We start from the raw sequence: 26,160 nt of genomic DNA, 5'->3' as shown, positions 1-26,160 counted from the left end.
ATGCTAGCGGCTGAACCTTCACCCGCAATATTTATGTGTATTGAAACGTGTTGCCGGGTAAAATTGAAAAGTGTTTTGGATGTGGTAATGCAACCTTGAAAACCAAATGTGGGGTTAAGCAGCGACACGGTTCCTTCTGTGTTTTGTGTGCTTTGTTTTATTGCGCTTGAACTTTGCTCGGTGCTTTCTCTCTGCCGATACAGCTACAAAAAGGGCGGTGTGGCTTCCGGTTTTGACCACGTGGACACCAACACCTACAACGTCCAGCGGCTGCTGCATGTCAAGGGGCGGAAGCACGTCACAGCCACAGAGGTGCGCAAAAGGGCATTGTATAGCAGCAACAGTAGTAGTTGTCATGAGAATTAATGGGACTGTATTTTTTCATGTATATTTTTCCTTCAAAATTGACATTTTATGTACCATAATTTTCGGACTATAAGCCGCTACTTTTTTCCTTTATTTTGAATCCGGCGGCTTATAGTCCAGTGCCGCTTATTTGTTGATTGGAGGGGGTTAATAGGCAACACATGCCTCCTAGCATGCATTGCAGCACTATAGATGTAAATAACAATCAAAATGCATGCTCTGTGCTAATTATTTATTCAGTTACTGTTCCAGTGGTTTCATTAATCATTTGTTATGGTATTTGTTAACACTTTATTTGGAGCAGCGTCATAAGACTGTCATAAGACCGTCATAATTATGACATGACACTATCATGGGCATTACTGAATGCTAATGACAGATGTCATTAAGTGTCATTTGGCAAATTATGTTACTAACTCCATTTATGTCCAGCTCGGATCTTTTACATTTATTCAAAAGTGAGATAGTTTGCCGAATAACACTAAATGACATCTGTTATAAGCATTCATTAATGCCCATGACAGTGTCATTTCATAATGACAGTCTCATGGCACCACTGTCAAAGTGTTACCAAATAACATAACTAGCAATAATAAAACAACTCGAACAATAACTGAATAAATAATTAGCACAGAACATGAATTTTGATTGTTATTTACATCTGTTGCGCTGCAATGCATACTAGGAGGCATATTGGAAAATAACAGTGTTGAAAGAAGGTTGCAGAAGAGATTGACTGTCTCCCCCAGGGGAGCAGTGATGGCCAAATGAAGCTTCTAGAAGCAATGAAGCTTAGCAGCCAATTGGTTCAAAGCTTCATGGTGGTTCATTTGGTCTTCTGACCGTCGTATGATGCCGCAGTCTAATGAATTGTTACCGGTTAAATATTCCATAATACAGTGAGGACAGCTGCGGCCTATAGTCCAGTGCAGCTTATCTATGAACAAATTTTTGTGTCACATTTGGTGGGTTGCGGCTTATAGTCAGGTGCGCCTTATAGTGCGAAAATTACGGTAATTTTCTGTGTTTTTTGTGTGTGCAGGTGGATGTATCATGGAACAGCTTTAACACAGGTGACATCTTTTTGCTGGATTTGGGCAAAGCTATTGTGCAGTGGAATGGAGAGAAGAGCAATAGAAGAGAGAAGCTCAAGGTCAGTTGGAAAATTAAAAACAACTAAATGTATTTTAAATTATATTTCAACTTATTTCATATTCAATATTACATTGTTTTTAAAATAATTTTTGTTAGGCTTATGTAGCACGTCTACGGTATCTTAAAATTGCTATATTATACTAATGCAGAATTAAATGTCCAGCTGATCTGTTTAATATTTTTCCCAGGCCACCTTGCTGGCTCAGGACATCCGTGACCGGGAGCGAGGCGGCCGGGCTCAGATCGGAGTCGTGGAGGGCGCGGATGAGCGCGACTCACCAGAATTGATGAAGACAATGACTGAGGCACTGGGTCAAAGAAACACCCCGGTCAAGGCCGCCGTGCCCGACGATGACTCCCTCCAGGCACGCAATGCCATTGTCAGGCTCTACCAGTAAGCACTCTTTCTCAGAAATTGCTAAACTAATCATAAACTCTACTTAAAATCTGGTACGGTACCAATTTTCTCCTCAGTGTCTATGACGTCAGTGGGAATATGGTCGTTCAAGAAGTAGCGACACAGCCTCTAACCCAAGACCTCCTTCAGTCCTCTGTAAAAGCTTTATACACCTTCTATGGAACTTGGCCACCTCATTGCTGGTTTTATTTGACTTTATCTATGTGTCAGGACTGCTACATCTTGGACAATGGGGGCTCCAGTGTGATGGTATGGAAAGGAAAGCACGCCTCAAAAGAAGAGAGACAGGCCGCTATGAACCGTGCGGTGGTGAGTGACATGCCAGTCAAACTTAACTGTTCATAAGATTCTATTAAACTGAATCTATTTATTTGTTCTTTTGGCTGTTTGCTAGGGTTACATCAAAGCCAAAAACTACCCAACGAGCACCAGCGTGGAAGTGATGAGCGAGGGTGGCGAGTCAGCCATGTTTAAGCACCTGTTCAAGAGCTGGAAGGACAAGAATACAACACAAGGGCTGGGCACCACGCATAGCCTGGGAAAGATAGGTAGGCCCGTAACAATAAACTGCTAACGTAGTGACAGTGAGGAGATCAAAAATAAAATTAAATACAATTCTATTTTGTATTTGAAAACTAGAATAAAACATATATGAGTTGACATTAAATGAATAGGATTGAGTAGTCAAATTAAAAGAAACAAAATACAAATTGATTGGCTATTTTTGCACTGCAGTGTTGTTTTGCCAACAATGACGACAACGAAAATATTTCGGCGATGAGCGCCTTTTCATGACAATGGAGAAACAATAACAAGCTAAAAATGAGTTTCAGAAGATTAAAACATAACGAGACGAATGCCAGTTTTCATCTGACGAGACGAAAACGAGACGAAAATGCGCAATACTGTGATCCCTCGTTTTTCATGGTTAATGTGGGCCAGAACCTGCGAAGTAAAAAACCGCAAAGTAGCGGTTAAAAATGTATTTATTATTTTGTGTGTGTGTGTGTGTGTGTTCAATGTATTTATTCACATTTAGCATCGGAAAGATATATATGAATATAAGACGTGTTTTTTTTTCACTTTTTATAATAGTATAATTAAAAAAGTATAATTAAAAAAAAAACCTTTTATGTATACATATATATATATATTAATATTTTATAGCACTTCAAAGAAATAATTATAAGTTTTAAACATGTTACTGTCCCACTGAATTATTTTAAAATAGGAATAAAGCAGAAAATGCTTGGCTTTATTAAATGCTTCATTGAGTGAGTCCACTCAAATCGGCTCAAGCTGCTCACATACACACATTGAGTTGCCACAACAACTGTTTAGCAAGTTAGACAATGATTGACGCATGCAGCGCTTTGAAGTTTGCTTCTCTGGCAACATTAAACATCACCGTCTGTCAGTCATTGTTAACTTTAATAAGCAACTCCAGTGCACTCACTGCCTGACGGCTCAGGACAGCTCATGTGTTTTTTTTGTTTTGTTTTGTTTTTTTGAAAAAAATTGGCGATGGACTGAGGGCACGAAGTTTGAAGCGTGAAGTAGCGAGGGATCACTGTAGTTTCACTGTTCACAATGTGTGACATTTTATGTGTAGTTAGCCTGCATCGTAACAGTGTCTGGTTGTGTCACTCGTGACATGCTGTGTCCCCCCCTTCCTGACTTACCAGTGTGTTGTCACTTGTCTCCATGAAGGCTTGCACACACGGTAAGATTTGTTTACTTGGCTAGAGAGAATATGCAATGTTGCTTTAGCCTTTAAAGGTCTGTGCTGAGTCTTCTGAGTCATCATCACACACTAAATGGAACTCGTAGTGCATAGACGTCATAATATATTGACAGAACACGGGGCGCGGGGCCGATTCATAGGGGGTATATATTTTTTTTAAAAACTTAAAATTCAAATATTTTCAAAACCAAAGCTGCTACTGACCTAAAACCAAAACAGGCACCTACCTTAGGCATATATGAGTCTCCATGAGCAGTGGCATAAAAAAATGAGAAGATGAGAAAGAGAGATGGCCGCTTCTCCACCAGCTTGACCAGGACATCGAACATAACTGAGGGTGGGTCGCCCCTCTCGAGTTTCATGTCGATCTCCATGTTCTCTCACTGGGCAAACTCCTGCTTGGCCTGGACCTTCCTGGCCAGGTAGCTGTCGTTCGTCGGCGGGTCCGGCCAGTTCCCTGGCAAGCACGGCCAAGATATCTTCCTCATCCTCTTTCTCCTCTAACTTTGGGCGGTCCAGGTCGGCTTGCACGTCCCCAGGGAAGAACCCGACGAGCTTTAGCAAGTGCAGGCGCTGGGCCGGCCTATTGCTGACCATGAAGTTCTTTACACTGGTCCTGTAATTGATGCTGCACATGTTCATCGTTCTCGTCCCTCCCTCTGTATGTTCTTGAGACACCTGGCCCTCAGCTCATCATCCCTGGGGAATTTGTGGAGACTGATCGGGGTCCCCTGCTCCTGGTCAACCGCCTTGTTGGTCAGGTAGAAAGTCTTGCAGCTCCTTCCCCATGGTGGTTAAAAGGAAAAAAAAACCTGCCAGTTTTCATTCATTTTACGTAAATATTTCGAAGTAGCAAAACAAACAGCTTTTTAAGTTGAAAATTCTTTGAAAGCTTGAAAAAGAGAGCTAATTCGAATTGGGATCTCTGGATGCGTGGAATAAAGCCACATCAATATATTCTGAAGTCTATGCGTAGTGTTAGCATAACATTCGAGTTAGTTTTTATAGCTCGTGGTTTCTAGGTGAGTATAATTAATTGATAATAATGTACTGTTTTCCTGCTGAGTGTGTATTATCACCAAGTTGGCTCTGTCCTTGTAGATAGATGCTACAATATGTCCTTGTCTGTCAATGTTCATTCGAAATAGTTGGAAACCTTTATGTATTTTTGGAGTACATTTTTTTTTATTTTACAGACGAAGACATTTTTAGTAAACATCGACTAAAACTACACTGTAAAATATTAAAAGTTGACTTTACTAAAAAAATATATGCAAACTTGCTGCCTTAAAAAAATTAATTTATGTTGACTTAGATGAATTAGATTTGATTAACTTAATTATTGTGAGTTGGCAGTACTCAAATTAACTTAAAAAATTTGGATTATAGTCACTTGTTTTTATTGAGTTGGCAGTACTCAAACTAACTAAAATAACTGGATTACAGTAACTTGTTTATTTTGAGTGTACAGTACTCCCATCATATTCAGGTCAACTTAATTTTCTTGACCTAAAAGAATTCCACAATAGAAATTACATCTGCACATACTAATTTCATTAAAAACACATTATCTAACAGTAATGACCCCCAAAACACAATAAATGGAGAACACTCATTGGATTAATTCAATGGAATTAAAATTTACTTTAAAATGCTCAAAAGTGCATTTAATGAGAGACACTGGCTCCTGGCAGGCTGAACGGTGTTTGGTTAATGCTCAGTATCAATGAACAATCAGTGGATTAATTATAAACCTACTTTTGCAAACATTTTGCACCTCATACAAAGTATAAGTACCTAAAATAACCTTTTGCTACAGAAATTACTGAATAATACCTGAACTGCATCAATGTCCACTCCTATCCTGTAATTTCCAAAGACTAACAGGCGAGATCCTATTATCATAATTTCAGGACATTAACTCAGGATTGAAGACATGGCGTCAAACTAGTTTCCCATTACAACATGAGCTTGAGCTCTGGTAAAGCTAACAGTTCTGATTTCTCCAACAATATTAGTGATCAAAACTGGAACTACAATCAACATTGTGCCATGGTTTAAACTGTGCAGCAGTGATAAAATAAACATAAAAATACAGAACTCTTTTTAAAACACACAACTCAGTTCAAATTCAAATTTCACTTTAACACCTGATACAGTAAACAAGATACTTTGTTTTTTTCACATCACTAAAAGAGTAAATGCAAAACGTGTACTGGAGTTATACACCTGAGAAACCTAAAATCTTACCAAGAATATGTGTCTTATTTTTATTCAAATTCTAATTTCATATTAAGCTTTTTCCTCAAAAAAAAAAAAAAAAAAAAAAAAAAAAAGTAATTTCTATTCAAAAATATTTCATTAGTATACATATATTATTATTTTTTTTTCAATCAAAGAAAAAGTCATGTCAATCAAAAAAATTTGTTTGAATGCAAAAATAAATTTGTAAGTCAAAAAATATGTTTGAAAACTATTTTTCTTTGAAAATTAAAAAAAAAAAATTTAATTCTTTTTTTTTTATTGAAACAACTTTTTTGATTGATGTAATTCTGCGTTTGGACCACATTTTGGCTAGGACATTTGTGTCTTTATTATTCAATCCAAAAATAAGTTGCTTCAAACAAAAAATGTATATTTTCAAAATAAAATCACTTCAATTAAAAAAAAAAACAATTGTAGAAAAAAAGGTTTGAATGTGAAAAAATATTTGAGACTCAGAAATGTACGCTTTATTTTTCATTGAAACTGTTTTCTTTGATCGAAGCAATCCTTTTTGTTTTTGAGCCATATTATGGGTAGGACATTTGTGTCCAAATTATTCAATCCCAATAAAAGTTGCTTCAATCAAAAAACTATTTTTAATCAAAGAAAAAAAAAACTTTTGCAAAAATATTTTTTTGAAAAAAAAATTTTTTTTTTAATTTTTATTTTTTAATTGACGTGTCACTTTTTTTTGAAAAGCAAAAAGTTTTAAACTTTTTTTTTTTTTTTTTTTTAAGGTGGAAAAAGTTTTGAAGGCACTTTTTTTTTTGAAGTGGAAAAAGTTTTGAAGGCACTTTTTTTCGGTTGAATCATTTAGACACGAAGATCCAACTTCAACGCTACTTCTGACATGTTTGAGTGGCAGGTGATTACGCCAATGGCATAAAAGCAGGAAGCAAAAATAATGGCCACCAGGGCTCCATCCAGCCATCGGACTCTGCTCGAGTCCAAGCCGAAAATAGGGCACCGGTACGGGGGTGTGACATCGGCATCTCACCGGTGTGCCGGCGATGGTACGGTGCCCTGTTGCGGCACACTGGCGGACCCCGATATCACTACCCCGGCGCGGAGGCCGGCTGTTGAGTAGACGGCCCGCGACTGACACGACACTCATTCAAAGCTGAAGCGACGGGGCTCCCGGCGCGGGCTACTGGGCAGGCTAGTGTCGGGCCACTCGTCGGCCACTCCCATACCGGCGCGTCGCGACACTGCGGTTGGACCCCGATTGCCAACCGTCACGTCAGGGCAGTGGGTGAAGTTCCCCTCTTGAATCACATTAAGCAGCAGCGCACCATACCAGCGCGGGCACTCCGGTGAGATGCCGATGTCACCCCCCCGTACCAGTGCCCTATTTTCGGCTTGGACTCGAGCAGAGTCCGATGGCTCGATGGAGCCCTGGTGGCCATTAGTCATTCTTTTATGCCATTGGTGTAGTCACCTGCCACTCAAACATGTCGGAAGTAGCGTTGAAGTCGTATCTTTGTGTCAAAATGATTCAATCGGAAAAAAAAAGTGCCTTTAAAACCTTTTCCACTTCAAAAAGAAAAAAAGAAATGCGTTCAAAACTTTTTCCACTTTAAAAAAAAAGTTTTAAACTTTTTCCTTTAAAAAAAAAAAGTGACACGTCAATAAAAAAAATATATATTTAAAAATATATATATTTTCAAAAAAATATATTTTTGCAAAAGGTTCTTTTTCTTTGATTAAAAATAAGTTTTTTTTTATTAAAGCAACTTTTATTGGGATTGAATGATTTAGACACAAATGTCCTACCCACACTATGGCTCAAACACATTTCACATTTCTTTGCTTTTGTGTGCAGTGAAGGTCGAATAAATACTGCTCTGAAAGTTAGTCTTGATATGGGCAAGTAACCATTTGCCTCAGCTTAAGATGTCCTCGCAAATGGGTAAAGAAGTCTGCTTCTGAGCAGGGCTCCACAAAGTTGCACAACTGACGGTCAAATGCAGTTTCTCCACTTTTGCCTGCATCTTTTTGAGAGTGCCATGTCGATAGGTGTACTTTGAGTGCATTAAAAGATTTAAATGTGCAGAGGCAGTCCTTATGAAGACATGGGAGTAGGGCTGTCCGAGTGTGGTATCCATGTTTTAAGCGGTAATGCTTAAGCAAGTAGGCTCTTTTCAGCAGAAAATGTGCAGTACTTGCAAGTCCACTGCATTAGAGAATACTGCTTTGGTTGACCTGAAAAGACATGATAATTTCAGCATTGAGAACTTGTTAGAAAAAAAAAAAGTTACATTTTTTCTTAACAGTCACAAATTAAAATGTCCAATTATTTTTAATCACAAATTAAAATCTGCAATAAATTATTTTAATATTCACAAACTAAAATGTTTAACAATGAGTTATTTTTAAATTAATGTAATTGATTATTTTTGAACATTCAAATTGAGATGTACAATTAATTTCTTAATCCATCTGTAAAAACATTAATGCATGTTTGTTATCCCAACCCACGAAACAAATACAAATATTAAATGATTCATTGATCAGTGTATGAAACATACCTGTAATTGCTGAGACTGAGGTATGTGTGGACTTCTGACCATTTGCTTCAGCCTGATTGGGGGATGGTGAAAAAGAACACAAAATTAAGGCAACAATTTCAAAATATAGGCACATAAATGACCAACCTTAAACACACCAGGTTGTTATGGCGTCGAGTGTGATCTCTGCACTCTTTCTATCTGTATTCCTATATTAGGTTAGACCAAAGTTAAAGTGGTGAAATAACAGGGGGAAATGTGATCTAGTCCTCTGATTTTTGCGATTAATGCATTTTAAAACAATTTCAAATTATCAGTGCAGTTTGATCAAACATGGAGGGGGAGCACTGCACATGAAGAAAAGCAAATGGAAGGGCAGATGACAAACACTCTAAAGCAGGGGTGCCCAAACCTTTTCCTGTGAAGGCCACATGACTTTTCCCTTCTCTGATGAGGGGCCGGGTCAGTTTGTAACAGAAAAAGTGTGACGATTGCAGCAGTGCCTAAATGTAAAAAAATTATTGTTTTTCAGAAAGCCATAATTAAACAACCCTTTCTGAATTCTTCTTGGAACAAAATAAAATAAAAATAATTATAACATAATATAATATCATATAATAATGAATAATAATAACACAATTAATTAAATAGATAATAACCAAATAACCCTGTCTGGGTTCTTCACAGAAAAAAGCCAGGAAATAATAACACTATTGGGGGGGGGGGGGGGGGGTTCAGGGGGCCGGACCAATTGTGGAGGCGGGCCGTATCCGGCCGGCCCGCGGGCCGTAGTTTGGGGACCCCTGCTCCAACGCAAGAACCGATTACGTTGGCGCACATAAGGTCTGACTGTGCATTTAGTTCTTACCTGAGCCGAAATAGACAGGCTGAAGCTGACTTAATTCTAGCACTAACTCTGTAAATAAATCACTTTATCGACATTTCTAACATTTTTACGTGAGAAAGTAGCCGTTTAGATCCACAACGTGCAAATTCGGCGCTACTCAAGCTAGCCGTAGTGATTAAGGCACTTCCTGTTAGTTTCACAAAATAAAACACCCGCTAACGATAGAATTAGTGTTTTTATTTTTAAAACAGGAAGCGAACCTCCCCTCGGTCTAGCTAACTTAAAACCGCTCGGTAACTGTTTTAAATCGGTTTTAAAAACCTCTCCCATCGCCTAAAAACGTTACGAGCCCCGTCTGTCAAGAATTCAAAACGCCGGCCGGCATAAAATGGGAGTCTACCATAAACTGTAGTCTACATTTGTTTCTGAAAATGATGAGGTTCCTGTCACGGTCATATAGCATGCTTGCTAGCGGTGATATTTGATGTAATTGACACTTCTCCTCCCTGGCAGCACACAGGCTACTACACTACAACAAGACAAATCGACGGTTTACAAAAGAGTAAAATATGTACTTACCAAATCAGTGTGCTGAGGACAAGTAAACCCACAATGGCGAAAATAACTGAGAAAGGTGTTGGAAAGAGCGCGAAAGTGGGCAGGGCAGATCTGCGCATGTCTGATAGAACGCCCAAAGGACACTGGGGACAAGAAATTATTTTTTCTAATTTGACTTAACTGGGATATATCAAGTTAAGCAAGTTCTCCAACCCCAAATTACTACTTACTTATTTAAAAGTAGTGTTCACAACAGGTTGATGAAAATTGAGTTTAGTTCACTTATCACATTTAATTAATTTGAATGTTAGCATTTACAGTGTAGACGAAATTAGTCTTGAGTTTTCGTCAACAAAACTAGACGAAGACAAACACATTTTGAGATGACTAAAATATGAAAGACTAATAAGTATTATCATCCAAAAGACTAAGACGAAAATTAAAATGGCTGCCAAAAACAACATTAGTGCACTGAAATTGAACTGGCGACTAGTCCAGATTGTATTGGATTGCACACTGCCAAACTGAGATAGGCTACAGCACTCCCTCTAGTGGTGTATGAGAGCATCACTGCTTTACAACAGTTCGGTTGTATTTAACTTTTAAAGAGTAGTGTTTGTTTGACGTTAGTATGAATGATACATTTTCAAAATAAAGCTAATTTTTTAGCATTTATTCCATCGATGTTAAAAGTATTTTTCGTGGTAGGTTACGATAATGGTACACGGAGAGCTTAGTCATTTTTTTAGTTGTCAAAAATTTACGAAGCACGGTATTATACTAATATGTTTACCCAATTTTCCACCCCCAGCAAAGCTAGACCAGGTAAAGTTTGACGTGCTGCAGCTCCACGGGCATCCTGAGCTAGCAGCGCAGCAACGCATGGTGGACGATGGCTCGGGAGACATCAAGGTGCGATTATGAACACTAAATTGAATGGTATCTCCAAAACACGGCAGACATGATGCGTCCATCAGGTGTGGCGTATCGAGAATTTGGAGCTGGCGGAGGTCGAGCCGAGATCGTACGGACAGTTCTACGGAGGAGACTGCTACTTGGTCCTGTACACGTATCGTGTTTCAAACCGGGAGCAGCACATTCTCTACATGTGGCAGGTTTGTTTATTTGTCTAGCATATTTCTGCTTCTGTTTGTTGACCCTGAAATTATTTCTCCTCCACCAGGGGCGTCACGCCACCAAAGACGAGGTGACGGCTTGCGCCTATCAGGCGGTGCACATCGATAACAAGTATAACGGCACCCCTGTGCAAGTCAGGGTGGTTATGGGAAAGGAGCCTCGACATTTCCTGGCCATTTTCAAAGGCAAACTTATTATCTTTGAGGTGCACCTTATTGTCTTATAATGAGTTTTGTCAGTTTTAGGAAGTAACTAAATATGAGAACTTTTTAAAAACTGTTCTTAGGTAGGTAGCTGTTATATGTAAAATAATGTTTTTAATGTGTCAAAATAATCACATTGAAAATTGAAACTATCCATTTGATAATCTTTTTAAACTTTTACATAAGCACTTAAATCAAAATTTCGACTACTACTAAGTATACTACTTTGAGACGTTTTGTCCCCACTGTCACATGACAGTTAAATAATGTCAAAAATGTACTAAATGAATAAAACTAATACAATATGAACAAATTAACTAAACAAATTCATTTGTTAACACAGCTAAATGTATCAGTCACGATAGTGCATACATTAGTATAAGGTAATATTTAAATATTATTTTTTAAAATATATAAAGCAGGATGTGTAGTTATATACAGAGCCGGCCAAAAGTATTGGCACCCCTGCAATTCTGTCATATAATGCTCAGTTTCTCCCAGAAAATGATTGCAATTACAAATCTCATGGAAGTAATATCTTCATTGATTTTGCTTGCAATGAAAAAACACAAAAGTAAATGTGGGGGGGGGGGGGGGATTAAATCATTATAGTTTTACACAAAACTCCAAAAATGGGCCTGACAAAAGTATTGGCACCCTTTGAAAAATCATGTGCTGCTTCACTAATTTGTGCAATTAATAGCACCCGTTACTTACCTGTGGCAAATAATTAAATCACACTTGCAGCCAGTTAAAATGGATTAAATTTGACTTGGTCTCTGTCCTGACCAAAGAACTGTCTGAAGACTTGAAAAGCAAAATAGTGAGGAAGCATGGGCAATCTCAAGGCTACAAGTAGGGTTGTTCCGATCATGTTTTTTTTGCTCCCGAGCCGATCCCGATCGTTTTAGTTTGAGTATCTGCCGATCCCGATATTTCCCGATCCGATTGCTTTTTTTTTGCTCCCGACTCAATTCCAATCATTCCCGATAATTTTTCCCGATCATATACATTTTGGCAATGCATTAAGAAAAAAATGAATAAAACTCGGACGAATATATACATTCAACATACAGTACATAAGTACTGTATTTGTTTATTATGACAATAAATCATCAAGATGGCATTTACATTATTAACATTCTTTCTGTGAGAGGGATCCACGGATAGAAAGACTTGTGACTTTGTATATTGTGACTAAATATTGCCATCTAGTGTATTTGTTGAGCTTTCAGTAAATGATACTGTAGCCATGCTCCAATGCATGATAGGAAGTGGAACCATGACTGTGCGTAGTGCTATCAATTGATATATCTTCTCTGCGTTGGGAAATAACTTAAGGTGGTAAGAAAAAGATCATTTGCTACCTTGCTTCCCCACATTGCTTCCCATGATACTTCTAATCGTAGGGAGAGGGATTGTAAGGCTTTAGCCAATTAAAAAAAGGCTCCAAAGGCTGCCAAAATTCACTCTACTCATTTTACACTGCCTTTTATCTCTCTATATAGGTAAAGCGGTGCTATTACAGATTGAGCGCGACAATGCGTGGGTGGGTCGTGCAGGGCATGCATTAATTGCGTTAAATAATTTAACGTGATACAATTGTAAAAATATTAATTACCGCCATTATTGAGATAAATTTGATAACCCTACCTTAAGCCTAAACTAAAGACTCTGGATGAGTGTAACATATTATGTTTTTAACGTTAAATACAATTAGAAAACGATTACATTAAAAAATATACTGTATATATATTAAAAATAGGCATGGCCGATATTTTTTTGCCGATTCCGATACTTTGAAAATGACGTGATCGGATCGGGACATCTCTACCTACAAGTCTATCTCCAAAGACCTGAATGTTCCTGTGTCTACCTTGGGCAGTGTCATCAATAAGTGTAAAGCCCATGGCACTGTGGCTAACCTCCTTAGATGTGGATGGAAAAGAGAAATTGACGAGAGATTTTAACTAAACATTGTGCGGATGGTGGATAAAGAAACTCGACTAACATCCAAACAAGTTCAAGCTGTCCCGCAGTCAGAGGGTACAATAGTGTCAACCTGTACTCACCGTCGGCGTCTGAATGAAAAGGGACTCTATGGTAGGATCCCGCTTCTGACCCAAAGACATAAAAAAGCCAGGCTGTAGTTTGCCAAAACTTACCTGAGAAAAAAAATTTTTTTTGGAAAGAATGTTCTCTGGTCAGATGAGACAAAAGTAGAGGTTTTGGGGAAAATGCATCAACATAGAGTTTACAGGGGGAAAAAATGAGGCCTTCAAAGAAAAGAACACGGTCCCCACAGTCAAACTTGGCGGAGGTTCCCTGATGTTTTGGGGTTGCTTTCCTGCCGCTGGCACTGGACTGCTTGACTGTGTGTATGGCATTGTGAAGTCTGAACACTACCAACAAATTTTGCAACATAATTTAGGGCTGAATGTGAGAAAGCTGGGTCTCCCTCAGAGGTCATGGGTCTTCCAGCATGACAATGACCAAAAGAACACTTCAAAAAGCACTAAAAAATGGTTTGAGAGAAAACATTGGAGACTTTTAAGGTGGCCAGCAATGAGCCCAGACCTGAATCCCATAGAACACCTGTGGAGAGATCTGAAAATGGCAGTTTGGAGAAGAAACTCTTCAAAACTCAGAGACCTGGAGCAGTTGGCCAAAAAAGAATGGTCTAAAATTCCAGCAGAGCATTGTAAGAAACTCTTTGATGGATACTGGAAGCAGTTGTTCGCAGTTATTTTGTCCAAAGGTTGTGGTACAAAATGTTAGACTGAAGGTGCCAATACTTTTGGAGTTTTGTGTAAAATGATAATGATTTAATTTTTTTTTCATTCTCTTTTGTGTTTTTTCATTGCAAGCTGAATAAATGAAGCTATTATGACCAAAGCATTTGTAATTGCAATCATTGTCTGGGAGAAATTGAGCATTATCTGACAGAATTGCAGGGGTGGCAATAATTTTGGCCTGCAGTGTAAACAAGAACAAGTACATTCACAAATATAGAATAAATACAATAAAAACTAATTTAAAAGATATATTGTACAAGGTAAAACAACAAGATGGAAAAAAATGAAACCAAAATTGGTAAATGAGCATGGTGAGCTTATTTACGAGTGTAAACGAACACCTGCACATGTGTGTTTATGAAGGGTGGGACTGGTCGACCCGGTGTGGTCAACCCTGTGGACGGAGCCAGACTCTTTCAGGTCCGGGGGACTAATGAGCTGAACACCAAGGCAACTGAGGTACTGGCTAGGGCGTCGTCTCTCAACTCCAACGACGTTTTCCTTCTTGACGGCGAGCACTCGTGCTACCTGTGGTACGGAAAGGTGAGCACGCGGGTCACAGCCGTGTGGTTAGAATTCAAATGTATGCGTTTGAATGCAAAATAGCTGAATCTTTTGATTTCCAGGGTTGCAATGGGGATGAGAGGTTGATGGGCAGAGCCGTTTCTGACGTGCTCTCCAAGCGGGAAAAGCAGGTGGTAATGGAGGGTCAGGAACCTGCTGAATTCTGGGTAGCCTTGGGAGGGAAGGCTCCATATGCTAATGACAAGAGGTAAACATACAGCCTATTGAATTTGTAAATGAAATAATAATTTCATGGTCATCCAATAAGATACATGAAGAAAGTTATTCTTTATTCAGCTTCCAGATGGAGGAGCCTCTTCATAGCCCTCGCCTGTTTGAATGCTCAAATCAGACGGGTCAGTTTAGGATGACCGAGATGGCCGACTTTGCGCAGAGCGACCTTGACGAGGAGGATGTCATGCTGCTGGACACCTGGGAGGAAGTGAGCACTCACACATGTCTAAACATTCCTTGAAGTATTCAAATACTTAATACTAGGGTTGTTCCGATCATGTTTTTTTGCTCCCGATCCGATCCCGATCGTTTTCAACATACAGTACATAAGTACTCTATTTGTTTATTATGACAATAAATCCTCAAGATTTACATTACATTATTAACATTCTTTCTGTGAGAGGGATCCACGGATAGAAAGACTTGTGACTTTGTATATTGTGACTAAATATTGCCATCTAGTGTATTTGTTGAGCTTTCAGTAAACGATACTGTAGCCATGCTCAAATGCATGTTGGGAAGTGGAACCATGACTGTGCGTAGTGCAACCAATTGATATATCTTCTCTGCGTTGGGAAATAACATAAGGTGTTAAGAAAAAGATCAATTGCTACCTTGCTTCCCCACATTGATTCTCATGATATTTCTAATTGTAGGGAGAGGGACTGTAAGGCTAAATTTAGGCAATTAAAAAAAGGCTCCAAAGGCTGCCAAAATTCACTCTACTTATTATACACTGCCTTTTATCTCTCTATATAGGTTAAACATTGCCATTACAGATTGAGTGCGACAATGTGTGAGTGGGTCGTGCAGCGCATGCTTTAACTGCGTTAAATATTTTAACGTCATACTTTTTTTTTTTAATTAATTACCGCTGTTATCGGGATAAATTTGATAACCCTACCTTAAGCCTAAACTAAAGACTCAGGATGAGTGTAACATATTATGTTTGTAACGTTAAATAAAATTTAGGGCTGTCAAACGATTAAAATTTTTAATCGAGTTAATTACAGCTTAAAAATTAATTAATCGTAATTAATCGCAATTCAAACCATCTATAAAATATGCCATATTTTTCTGTAAATTATATATATATGTTCTGTAAAATGTTGGAATGGCGAGATAAGACACAAGATGGATATATACAGTGGGGAGAACAAGTATTTGATACACTGTAAATGGGAAAACCCATTGGCAGTGTATCAAATACTTGTTCTCCCCACTGTACATTCAACATACAGTACATAAGGACTGTAGTGGGCATTTCACTCTACTGTCATTTAAATCTGTCTATGCTGTCCTCACTCCGAAGCGTCTTTTTCCAAAGCTAGACAGCTAGTGAACGACGCCTTAATAATCAGACTTCTTCCTTTTTCATCTGATTTATTAATAAAATAGCCTCAAACCATTGTCCTCATTAGACCGTCGTAAAACTACCCCCAAAAAAAGTACACAAGCATTGCATTAGCAACAACGTTAGCTTAGCACGCTATACAGGTTCACTAAACATAAACAAAAAGCGTCTCATACAAAAAATAGAACATTTCGCTTACTAACATAATATGTACATTCTTTACAACAACCATACTTACGGACAAATCTTGTCCAAGGATCATATAAGCACAACATCACAACGTAGGCGTCAGCCCGAGACGTCCTGCAGCCATAATGAACTGACAAGAAAACAAACCATGTCGCAAAGCGACCACAAGAGTTCGCTGTTAGACAGCACAAAAGCATTGCTGTAAAACTTACCAAAAGGCAGAATAATGTCTGAGCGGGACATGTGCGTTAATTGCGTCAAATATTTTAACGTGATTAATTAAAAAAATTAATTACCGCGCGTTAACGCGATAATTTTGACAGCCCTAATAAAATTAGAAAACGATTTAATTAAAATATATATATATATATTTAAAAAAGGCATGGCCGATATTTTTTTGCCGATTCCGATACTTTGAAAATGACGTGATCGGACCCGATCGATCGGGACATCTCTACTTAATACCTTAATACCTAAATACTATACTTTTAAATGTGGAAAAAAGGAAAAATGAAGCCTGTTTGAACGTGTGCATATGAATCTCACCAGATTTTCTTGTGGGTGGGCAACTCTGCCAACGAGTATGAAACCAAAGAGGCATGGAACTGCGCCCGGGAGTACTTGCGTACTCACCCGGCAGGCCGCGACCTGGATACGCCTATGATTTCTGTCAAACAGGGCTTCGAACCTCCTACGTTCACCGGATGGTTTAATGCGTGGGACCCCCACAAGTGGAGTGTGAGTAAACAAGTCACATGAGGATTTAAAGCAATAAAGATAGTGAAACTGCCTTGCTTGGATCTTGCCAACAGGGGGGAAAGTCCTACAATCAGATTAGGAAGGAACTGAACGACGAGGCGACACTCTCTCAAGTCAATATTGTGAGTTGTGGGAAGTTTGCCGGATATCTTTCAACTCACTTTTTTATATATTACATATTTTAAAACAAAAATGTCTCGAGGCGATTTTTATGTTGTCGTCAAAAATCCTATGCACTATACATTGCACGGTAAATGGCGATATTTGGCTGAAAATGGCAAGGGCATAGGTTTGCATAGGGACGGTGGGGATATAACACTACCAACTTTTCAGGATGCTGAAATTATCCCCACCAACTTTTAAGCAACCTTATTAGCAGTATGACTTCAGTTATATAGGGCATTTAGATTGTCTTCCTATATGTTGTGAGGATAGAATTGATCCTACCATTATTAAGTGAACTACAGTACTTTCATTATGTTCAGACTTACATTGACCCCTTTTCACTCGCCAGTCCATTTTTTTTCCCTCACACGCACGTTTGATTGGGTCATGATTCCCCCCCCCCCCCCCCCCCACACACACACACACACACACAAATTCACAGCCTGATAGAAATACAACATGCCCCATCCTAATGTAAAAAGACATCAATATTGTGGAGGTGGGGAACACACCACTAATTTTGCATCTCCTACAGTGCTTCAAGTCAATTTTACTCACTTAGATTTCTTGACGTAAGAAAAATAGCTGGCTGAAAATAAGATTAACAGTCTTATTTTAAGCAAAAAGTTTGTATATTTAATCTTAAAATAATAAGTTGTCTGTCAGAAATGTTCTTAATGCAAGAATATTGTTCAAAACATTATTTGAAAGCAATTTTTTCTTGATTTAGGTGAAAAATGACCAACTTTTAGATGTATGGGCTCAATACGAATAAATAGTAATATTAACTTAAAGTAACTGGAAGAATCTGACACATTAATCTGTTAACTAGCCTTTAACACTCAAAACAAGATGGAAGAAAATATTTGACTTTATTTAACAAAAAATATCAGACTGAGATGTTAAAATTTTGCAGTGTGAAAGTTAGTATAGGTCAATACAGATTTATTTTGCATTAATCATTTAGCCTATCAATTAATTAGGTTCATATTGGTGAGAAGTGTAGCCCTGACCCCTGTTCACCAAATATGTTTGGTCTTATACTACATGTCCCGTCCCCAGCAAAAAGTGTACATGCAGGTTATGCTGTTATATCGTCCCTAACAATATTGAGACCAAACCTACGCCCTTGGAAAATGATGCAAATTAATACAACTGCAACTGTTGATATTAAGTGAACACCAGAGGTGGGTAGTAACGCGTTGCATTGACTTGAATAACTTTTTAAGAAAAATTTACTTAGAGTAGTTTTACCATGCAATACTTTTTTACTTGAGTAGATTTGTGAAGAAGAAACAATACTCTTACTCTGCTGCTACTTTGATGGGTTGATGTTTTATAGTGTTGTAGTGTTGTTCTGGTTTTGAATTTGATGATTTTTGTGTCATCGTTTTGCCGAAATATGGCCATAGGTCATAGTACGTAATAATAACAGTCCATGTAGGTGAAGTTATGCTGAGAAAAAGATATACCCTTAATAAAAAGAATCAGACATTGTAAGCAGTTACTCACAATGTTACTCGTTACTTGAGTATTCTTTTCAATGAATACATGTACTTGAGTAAATTTTTGGATGACTTACTTTTACTTGAGTAATATTACAGTGGTACCTCTACATACAAATTTAATTACCGTATTGGCCCGAATATAAGACGGTGTTTTTTGCATTGATACATGTATAGAAAACTAGATGCGTTAGTAAACGGCTGCCATCTTAAAGCAGTAGACTCTGTTGTAGAGAACCTTCATAGCGAACCTCAGTAACTTTTTTATCTAAGATACTCCTAAATTGGCAAAATCTTGACTTGAATCTATAAATGATGAAACAGTTTTAAAACATGTCGAAAGTAGACGAATGGGAATTAATGCAATAATGGGAGCAATTTTAACAACTTTGACAGTTGATTCACAACATTAAATGAATTCCAATCATAGCAAAGGTTACAATTTAGTTATCGCAATATCTGCAATACCCCTCTGTCTAGTTAAGTTTAGGATAAAGAATTGGGCAAGGGCCAACTGTCCCAAAATCCCTTTAAAATTCACGTAGTGTGACCTTTTTTTTTTGAGACAAAAAAAAACATGAAAATATCACCAGTTACTTTGCCAAGTAACTTATTATTCTTACTGTATTTTTCGGACTATAAGTCGCAGTTTTTTCATAGTTTGGCTGGGGGTGCGACTTATTCTCAGGAGCCACTTATGTGTGAAATTATTAACACGTTATTATATTATATTCACATGTTGTTTTGGTGTTTTGGAGTGACACTGATGGTTTGGTAAACTTGTTAGCATGTTCTTTATTGTTTAGTTATCTGAATAACTCTTAATAGCTATGTTACATTAACATACTCGCCATGTTTGCATTTGGTTGTTCATGCATCATGTAACATTATCATACTGTACACTTATTCAGCATGTTGTTCTCTATTGTATTTTTATTTTAAATTGCCTTTCAAGATGACATATCTGTTCTATGTGTTGGATTTGATCAAGTAAATTTCCCCCAAAAATGTGACTTATACTCCGGTGCGACTTATATGTTTTTTTTTTTTTTCCGTCTTCATTGGGCATTTTATGGCTGGTGTGAGTTCAGAGGTTGCGCTAGACTTTTTCGTTGTCTGTCATTTTGACTGACAGGGTCATAAAAATCCGGTCATAATCTATTTTTACCCGTCACTTAAATTTTTAAAATGATAATAATGACATATTCAATAGCAGTGTTGGTCAAAAGCGGTGCGTTACTTACTCAACTCTGAATAAATTGAAGAAACTACCAGCCATGTTGTGTCTACTCTCTGCTCTGTTGATTTGTCATCCAAGACTCGGGGTGCGTTCAGGTTTGAGAATAGCGCACGTACTTCTGACTCCAAGCTGTTTGTCCCTGCTCATTCAATTAGGCTACGTTCATACTACAGGTCTTAATGCAAAAATCCGATTTTTTTGTCATATCCGTTTTTTTGGCATGCCCGTTCAGACTGCTTTTGTCCATTGAGACCATTCAAGTATTACGCATGCGCTCTAATTCGCAGTCCGACACGCGCCGATGCGCAGAAGCATCAAAACAAATGACAAGTCATCCGTCATTCCAGGGATATCATATTTTGCTTTTCAAAAGGAGGAGACAAATAATCCCCGTTTAGGCTTATATTCACAGTTTATATGGATCGATAGCATGCACGCACTGTCCGTGCATGTCACACACACATACGGGCAGTTTGCCCCCACTCTCCAAGACGGGCTGCAGCCAGACCCCTCTCCCGACTCTCGGCCGTGTAGGAAATGTTGAAATATAGCTCACATAGAGCAGAGAGAAAACCGATCATTCTCATGCTTATCCTCAACCCATTTTTATTTTTTTATGACTGTTGTCAAGCCCGGCCCTTCCCCAAAAGCCGTGTTCGCTGCAAGCTAGGCGCTAATAACGCACAGCTGAAATCGGATTTGGGACACTGGACGGTACAGTCCGCCGCGACAGTCTGGGAAAATGTGGCCCAGATCGGATTTGAACCACATACAAAAATGACCCAGATCGGATTTGAAATGGTCCACTTCTATGCGACTTGTCCCGTTCAGACCGTCAAGTTAAAGCCTGACTCGAGTCGGAAAAACACGAAAAAATTGCATTCGTGCATTAAGACCTGTAGAATGAACGTAGCCTTAGACAATGCTCTCCAAAGCTTCCTAACGTTTCCGTGTTTGCTACACCTGAATGCTAGTTCGGATATTTTTCCGAGTGAGGCCAATGACGTCATGCATCAAGAGAGACAACAGCTAATTAATATGCTCACTCGCCATCCTGTGGTCTGGGGTGTGAATTGCAACCTGTCAAAATGACGGATGGACTTCAGTTTTTTCCGACACCGTTTTAAAAAAACCGGTCAACGACGGAAAATATTCGGTTAACGCGACCCCTGTGTGACTTATACTCAGGTGCGAATTATAGTCCGAAAAGTACGGTACATTCAGGTAACTGAGTTACTAACGCAATTACTTTTTGGTAGAAGTAATTTGTAACTAATTAATTACTTTTTTAAAGTAAGATTAACAACACTGTTGTCGAGGTAACACTTTACCATTATTAAAAAGAATCACACATTATAAGCAGTTACTCACAATGTTGCCGAATGCTTGAGTATTCTTTTCAATGAATACTTGTACTTGAGTAAATTTTTTGATGATTTTTACTTGAGTAATATTATTTAGAAGTAACGTTACTCTCACTTGAGTCAATTTTTTTTAGTTACTCTACCCACCTCTGATGGACACACATACTCCATGTTAATTCCAATTTCTTTGCCTATATGTACAGTGCCTTGCAAAAGTATTCGGCCCCCTTGAACCTTGCAACCTTTCGCCACATTTCAGGCTTCAAACATAAAGATATAAAATTTTAATTTTTTGTCAAGAATCAACAACAAGTGGGACATAATCGTGAAGTAAAACAAAATTTATTGGATAATTTAAACTTTTTTAACAAATAAAAAACTGAAAAGTGGGGCGTGCAATATTATTCGGCCCCCTTGCGTTAATACTTTGTAGCGCCACCTTTTGCTCCAATGACAGCTGCAAGTCGCTTGGGGTATGTTTCTATCTGTTTTGCACATCGAGAGACTGACATTCTTGCCCATTCTTCCTTGCAAAACAGCTCGAGCTCAGTGAAGTTGGATGGAGAGTGTTTGTGAACAGCAGTCTTCAGCTCTTTCCACAGATTCTCGATGGGATTCAGGTCTGGACTTTGACTTGGCCATTCTAACACCTGGATATGTTTATTTTTGAACCATTCCATTGTAGATTTGGCTTTATGTTTTGGATCATTGTCCTGTTGGAAGATAAATCTCCGTCCCAGTCTCAAGTCTTGTGCAGATACCAACAGGTTTTCTTCCAGAATGTTCCTGTATTTGGCTGCATCCATCTTTCCGTCAATTTTAACCATCTTCCCTGTCCCTGCTGAAGAAAAGCAGGCCCAAACCATGATGCTGCCACCACCATGTTTGACAGTGGGGATGGTGTGTTCAGGGTGATGAGCTGTGTTGCTTTTACGCCAAACATATCGTTTTGCATTGTGGCCAAAAAGTTCAATTTTGGTTTCCTCTGACCAGAGCACCTTCTTCCACATGTTTGGTGTGTCTCCCAGGTGGCTTGTGGCAAACTTTAAACGAGACTTTTTATGGATATCTTTGAGAAATGGCTTTCTTCTTGCCACTCTTCCATAAAGGCCAGATTTGTGCAGTGTACGACTGATTGCTGTCCTATGGACAGACTCTCCCACCTCAGCTGTAGATCTCTGCAGTTCATCCAGAGTGATCATGGGCCTCTTGGCTGCATCTCTGATCAGTTTTCTCCTTGTTTGAGAAGAAAGTTTGGAAGGACGGCCGGGTCTTGGTAGATTTTCAGTGCTCTGATGCTCCTTCCATTTCAATATGATGGCTTGCACAGTGCTCCTTGAGATGTTTAAAGCTTGGGAAATCTTTTTGTATCCAAATCCGGCTTTAAACTTCTCCACAACAGTATCTCGGACCTGCCTGGTGTGTTCCTTGGTTTTCATAATGCTCTCTGCACTTTAAACAGAACCCTGAGACTATCACAGAGCAGGTGCATTTATACGGAGACTTGATTACACACAGGTGGATTCTATTTATCATCATCGGTCATTTAGGACAACATTGGATCATTCAGAGATCCTCACTGAACTTCTGGAGTGAGTTTGCTGCACTGAAAGTAAAGGGGCCGAATAATATTGCACGCCCCACTTTTCAGTTTTTTATTTGTTAAAAAAGTTTAAATCATCCAATAAATGTTGTTCCACTTCACGATTGTGTCCTACTTGTTGTTGATTCTTGACAAAAAAATTAAATTTCATATCTTTATGTTTGAAGCCTGAAATGTGGCAAAAGGTTGCAAGATTCAAGGGGGCCGAATACTTTTGCAAGGCACTGTATCTGACATTTTGAATAAAGTAGATATCCAGGTGCTAAGCACCGCCCTCTGGCGGTCAGGAGGAATGAAATAGAAATATAATTAACATTCCTCTCGCAAAAACAATACTTAACACAATATTTTTCCTAAGATATCACCAATTTTCCACAGCATCTTAGTCAGACTCTCTTCTCTCACATACAACAGAATCTGAACAACACCACTTTGAAATCTGGAGGGGGTGGTTACCAGGCTCCCGGAGGCCCAATGAGCCCTCCGCCGGTCTACAAGAGTCATTTAGGGGAATCGTCCCCTCACGCCACTAGCCCGACCGCATCACACCTGTTCTCTGCAGCCCACGGGAAGCACGTGGCTCCCGAGGTCCTCATCAATAAGCCCGCCTCGGAGCTTCCTCCGGGTGTGGACCCTTGCCACAAAGAGGTCAGAAGGCAAAAAGTGCTTATGCAGTTTTAGGGGTAAGTGATCTCTAACCCAGTGTCCTTAATCTCAGAACTTCCTGTCGGACAATGACTTTGAGCGGCTGCTCGGCGTGGACCGCTTGGAATTCCAGCGCCTGGCGACGTGGCGACAGAATGAGCTGAAAAAGAAGGCGGGGCTTTTTTAACACTGTTGAACTGAATGACACTGATTGAGTTTTATTATAATATTTCAATTCTATCATAAGGGTTGTGACCAAAACAAGGTCTCCTCAAAGCTTTAATTTTTGCCTCGAAACATTTTATCAAAAGTTTTGTAGTATTTGTTGTATAAATATAGCATTTATTTCTAAAATTACTAAGAAAATTGTGTGTGCATTCGTAATAATAGTATTTTAATTAATTGCATGACATACTGTAATTTGTTGCTAATAATACTGTGACACCAAGGAGTGGGAACCTCCGGTTAACTCACAATACGATTTGCGATACAAGGCTCACGATAACAATAATCTCACAAATGATGATACAACAATTATCAATGGGTCAAGAAATTAAATTATATTTTAACAAAATAACTAATAAACAGAAAAATAAGTTCTTTTCGTCCTCCTGCTGTGAATTGGAATGAGTTTATCACTAGTAGACGTCTAATCCGTTTGAACTGGCGGCATCCCTCCCAGTTAAAACAGATTGGACATCTATGGCCATCAGTGTTGTTAATAACGGCGTTACAATATAACGGCGTTACTAACGGCGTTATTTTTTTCAGTAGTGAGTAATCTAATTAATTACTTTTCTCATCTTGGCAACGCCGTTACCGTTACTGAGGCGGGAAAGGCGTGCGTTACTATGCGTTACTAAGTTGGTTGAAGAAAAAAAGTCAGAGAGACGGACTCACGGAGACGAGAGAGCAGAGCAGGAGTGGGGAAGACGCCGTTGCTAACGCGATGCTAGGTGGCTCCAATAATACCTGACTGTAGCCTACAAACTACGCCCACATGATACGGTAGATATCACATATTATAGAACTAGATGCAAAAAATAGACACGGCTGCATTGGCAACATGTTTTAAGGACTACATGCGTTAGTAAACAGCGGCCATCTTAAAGCAGTAGACCTCTCAGGAAGGCTCTGTTGTAGAGATCCTTCCTAGCGAATCTACTTTTTTTTTTTTTTTTTTTTTTTTTTAAATCTAAAGTGGTCCTAAATCGGCAAAATCTTGACTTAAATCTATCTGTAAATCATGAAACAGTTTTAAAACTTACACATGTTGAAAGTAGAAGAGAACTAATGCAATAGCGGGAGCAATTTTGACAACTTTAACGGTTGATTCACAACTTTAAATGACTTCCACACATAGCAAAGGTTACTATCTAGTTATCGCAATACCCTTGTGTCTAGTTAAGTGGAGGGTAAAGAATTGGGATAGGGCCAATTGTCCCAAAAACCCTTTAAACTTCACATTGCGTAACCTTTTTTTTTTTTTTTTTTTGAGGAAAAAAAATAATAAAACATGAGAATTATCACTAGTTACTTTGCCAAGTAACTAATTACTCTTAAATTCAGGTAACTGAGTTACTAACGCAATTACTTTTTGGGAGAAGTAATTTGTAATTGTAATTAATTACTTTTTTAAAGTAAAATTAACAACACTGATGGCCATCAGTGACAGCCAGTGCCAGGCAATGAGTTCATTTTGGAGCATTCACAGGTCACTTCCTGTTGATTTTGGGTTACTGAACAGTATGTGACTTGAATATGTCCCGAAATGAATAGGAAGTGACTCAAAATCAACAGGATGTAGCCTGTAAACACCCTAAAGTGACCTGTAAATGCCCACAAAACTGGGAACTGGCTGCGAATGCTGTTTTCAGGACCATTGACGGCTGTAGCAGTGGCGGTTTTAGGGGTGGAGCCACAGGGGCATTGGCCCCACCTCTAATTTTAATGGCCCTGTTCCCATTTCAGAAGAAAGTTTGGCATTCAGTGAATCCTACTTTTATGAAGTTAGAGAGAATGATGAGAATGAGAAATGAAAGAATGAGAGAAAGTTCTTTGTAGAGTAGACCTGAACGATATAGACAAGTTTCCGAGGTTCGGGTACTTACGCTTTACTTCCACGTTTCTGCTCGTGACTTCCGTTTTACTCTTTCACCAACCAAAAAAATGGAGCTGGTGTGGAATTACTGATTAAAATCCCTCAAAAAGACAATGTGGAAATGTCGCATCCATCTGCCATCATCACGACATGGGAGGACAACATGAAGAAATGGCTGAGAGTCGCCATAACCAAAATAGATTTGTATTTTATTGATTTAATGGCATTGGATGGATCACAAACAGGGACCCCGAAAAGCTCAGAAGCATCCAGCTGAATGTGTCCTAATACGTGAATATGGGAATTTTTGGTTCATGAAGGCAGCTGTGGAACCAAGACAGTGCCAGCACAAAGCAATAACAGGTACAATTATGTTCAGTTTTACTACAATTCCGTGTTGCATCACAGCTGAGACATCATTAGCTTCAACGATAAAGAAATG

General features: G+C 38.7%; 1 protein-coding gene and 1 long non-coding RNA gene across 3 annotated transcripts in view; one reads left to right on the top strand and one right to left on the bottom strand.

Annotated features, from left to right (window-relative positions):
- The window catches only part of vill (villin-like), a 37,111-nt gene extending 12,984 nt beyond the window's left edge, over positions 1-24,127 (top strand). For both annotated transcript variants that reach the window (XM_057824950.1, XM_057824951.1), the window contains exons 5-20: positions 204-312; positions 1,409-1,519; positions 1,710-1,915; positions 1,996-2,074; positions 2,150-2,248; positions 2,334-2,487; positions 10,672-10,772; positions 10,838-10,975; positions 11,044-11,202; positions 14,359-14,538; positions 14,622-14,767; positions 14,857-15,001; positions 16,886-17,074; positions 17,149-17,217; positions 23,387-23,620; positions 23,691-24,127. In XM_057824950.1, the coding sequence (XP_057680933.1) occupies positions 204-312; positions 1,409-1,519; positions 1,710-1,915; positions 1,996-2,074; positions 2,150-2,248; positions 2,334-2,487; positions 10,672-10,772; positions 10,838-10,975; positions 11,044-11,202; positions 14,359-14,538; positions 14,622-14,767; positions 14,857-15,001; positions 16,886-17,074; positions 17,149-17,217; positions 23,387-23,620; positions 23,691-23,804 (2,233 nt within the window). In that variant the 3' untranslated portion in view covers positions 23,805-24,127. The remainder of the gene's footprint in view (positions 1-203; positions 313-1,408; positions 1,520-1,709; positions 1,916-1,995; positions 2,075-2,149; positions 2,249-2,333; positions 2,488-10,671; positions 10,773-10,837; positions 10,976-11,043; positions 11,203-14,358; positions 14,539-14,621; positions 14,768-14,856; positions 15,002-16,885; positions 17,075-17,148; positions 17,218-23,386; positions 23,621-23,690) is intronic.
- On the bottom strand, positions 7,541-8,846 carry LOC130908968 (uncharacterized). Its single transcript, XR_009061677.1, has 3 exons — positions 8,603-8,846; positions 8,477-8,528; positions 7,541-8,150 (listed from the first exon to the last, which is right to left on the bottom strand). It is a non-coding gene; the product is annotated as an uncharacterized LOC130908968 (long non-coding RNA).
- Positions 24,128-26,160: the final 2,033 nt, after the last annotated feature.

Source organism: Corythoichthys intestinalis, chromosome 20 (assembly GCF_030265065.1).
Source record: "Corythoichthys intestinalis isolate RoL2023-P3 chromosome 20, ASM3026506v1, whole genome shotgun sequence".
Taxonomy (NCBI): Eukaryota; Metazoa; Chordata; class Actinopteri; order Syngnathiformes; family Syngnathidae; genus Corythoichthys; species Corythoichthys intestinalis.
The sequence above is the reverse complement of the archived record's forward strand: the minus strand, read 5'-3'. Positions and strand labels throughout refer to the sequence as shown.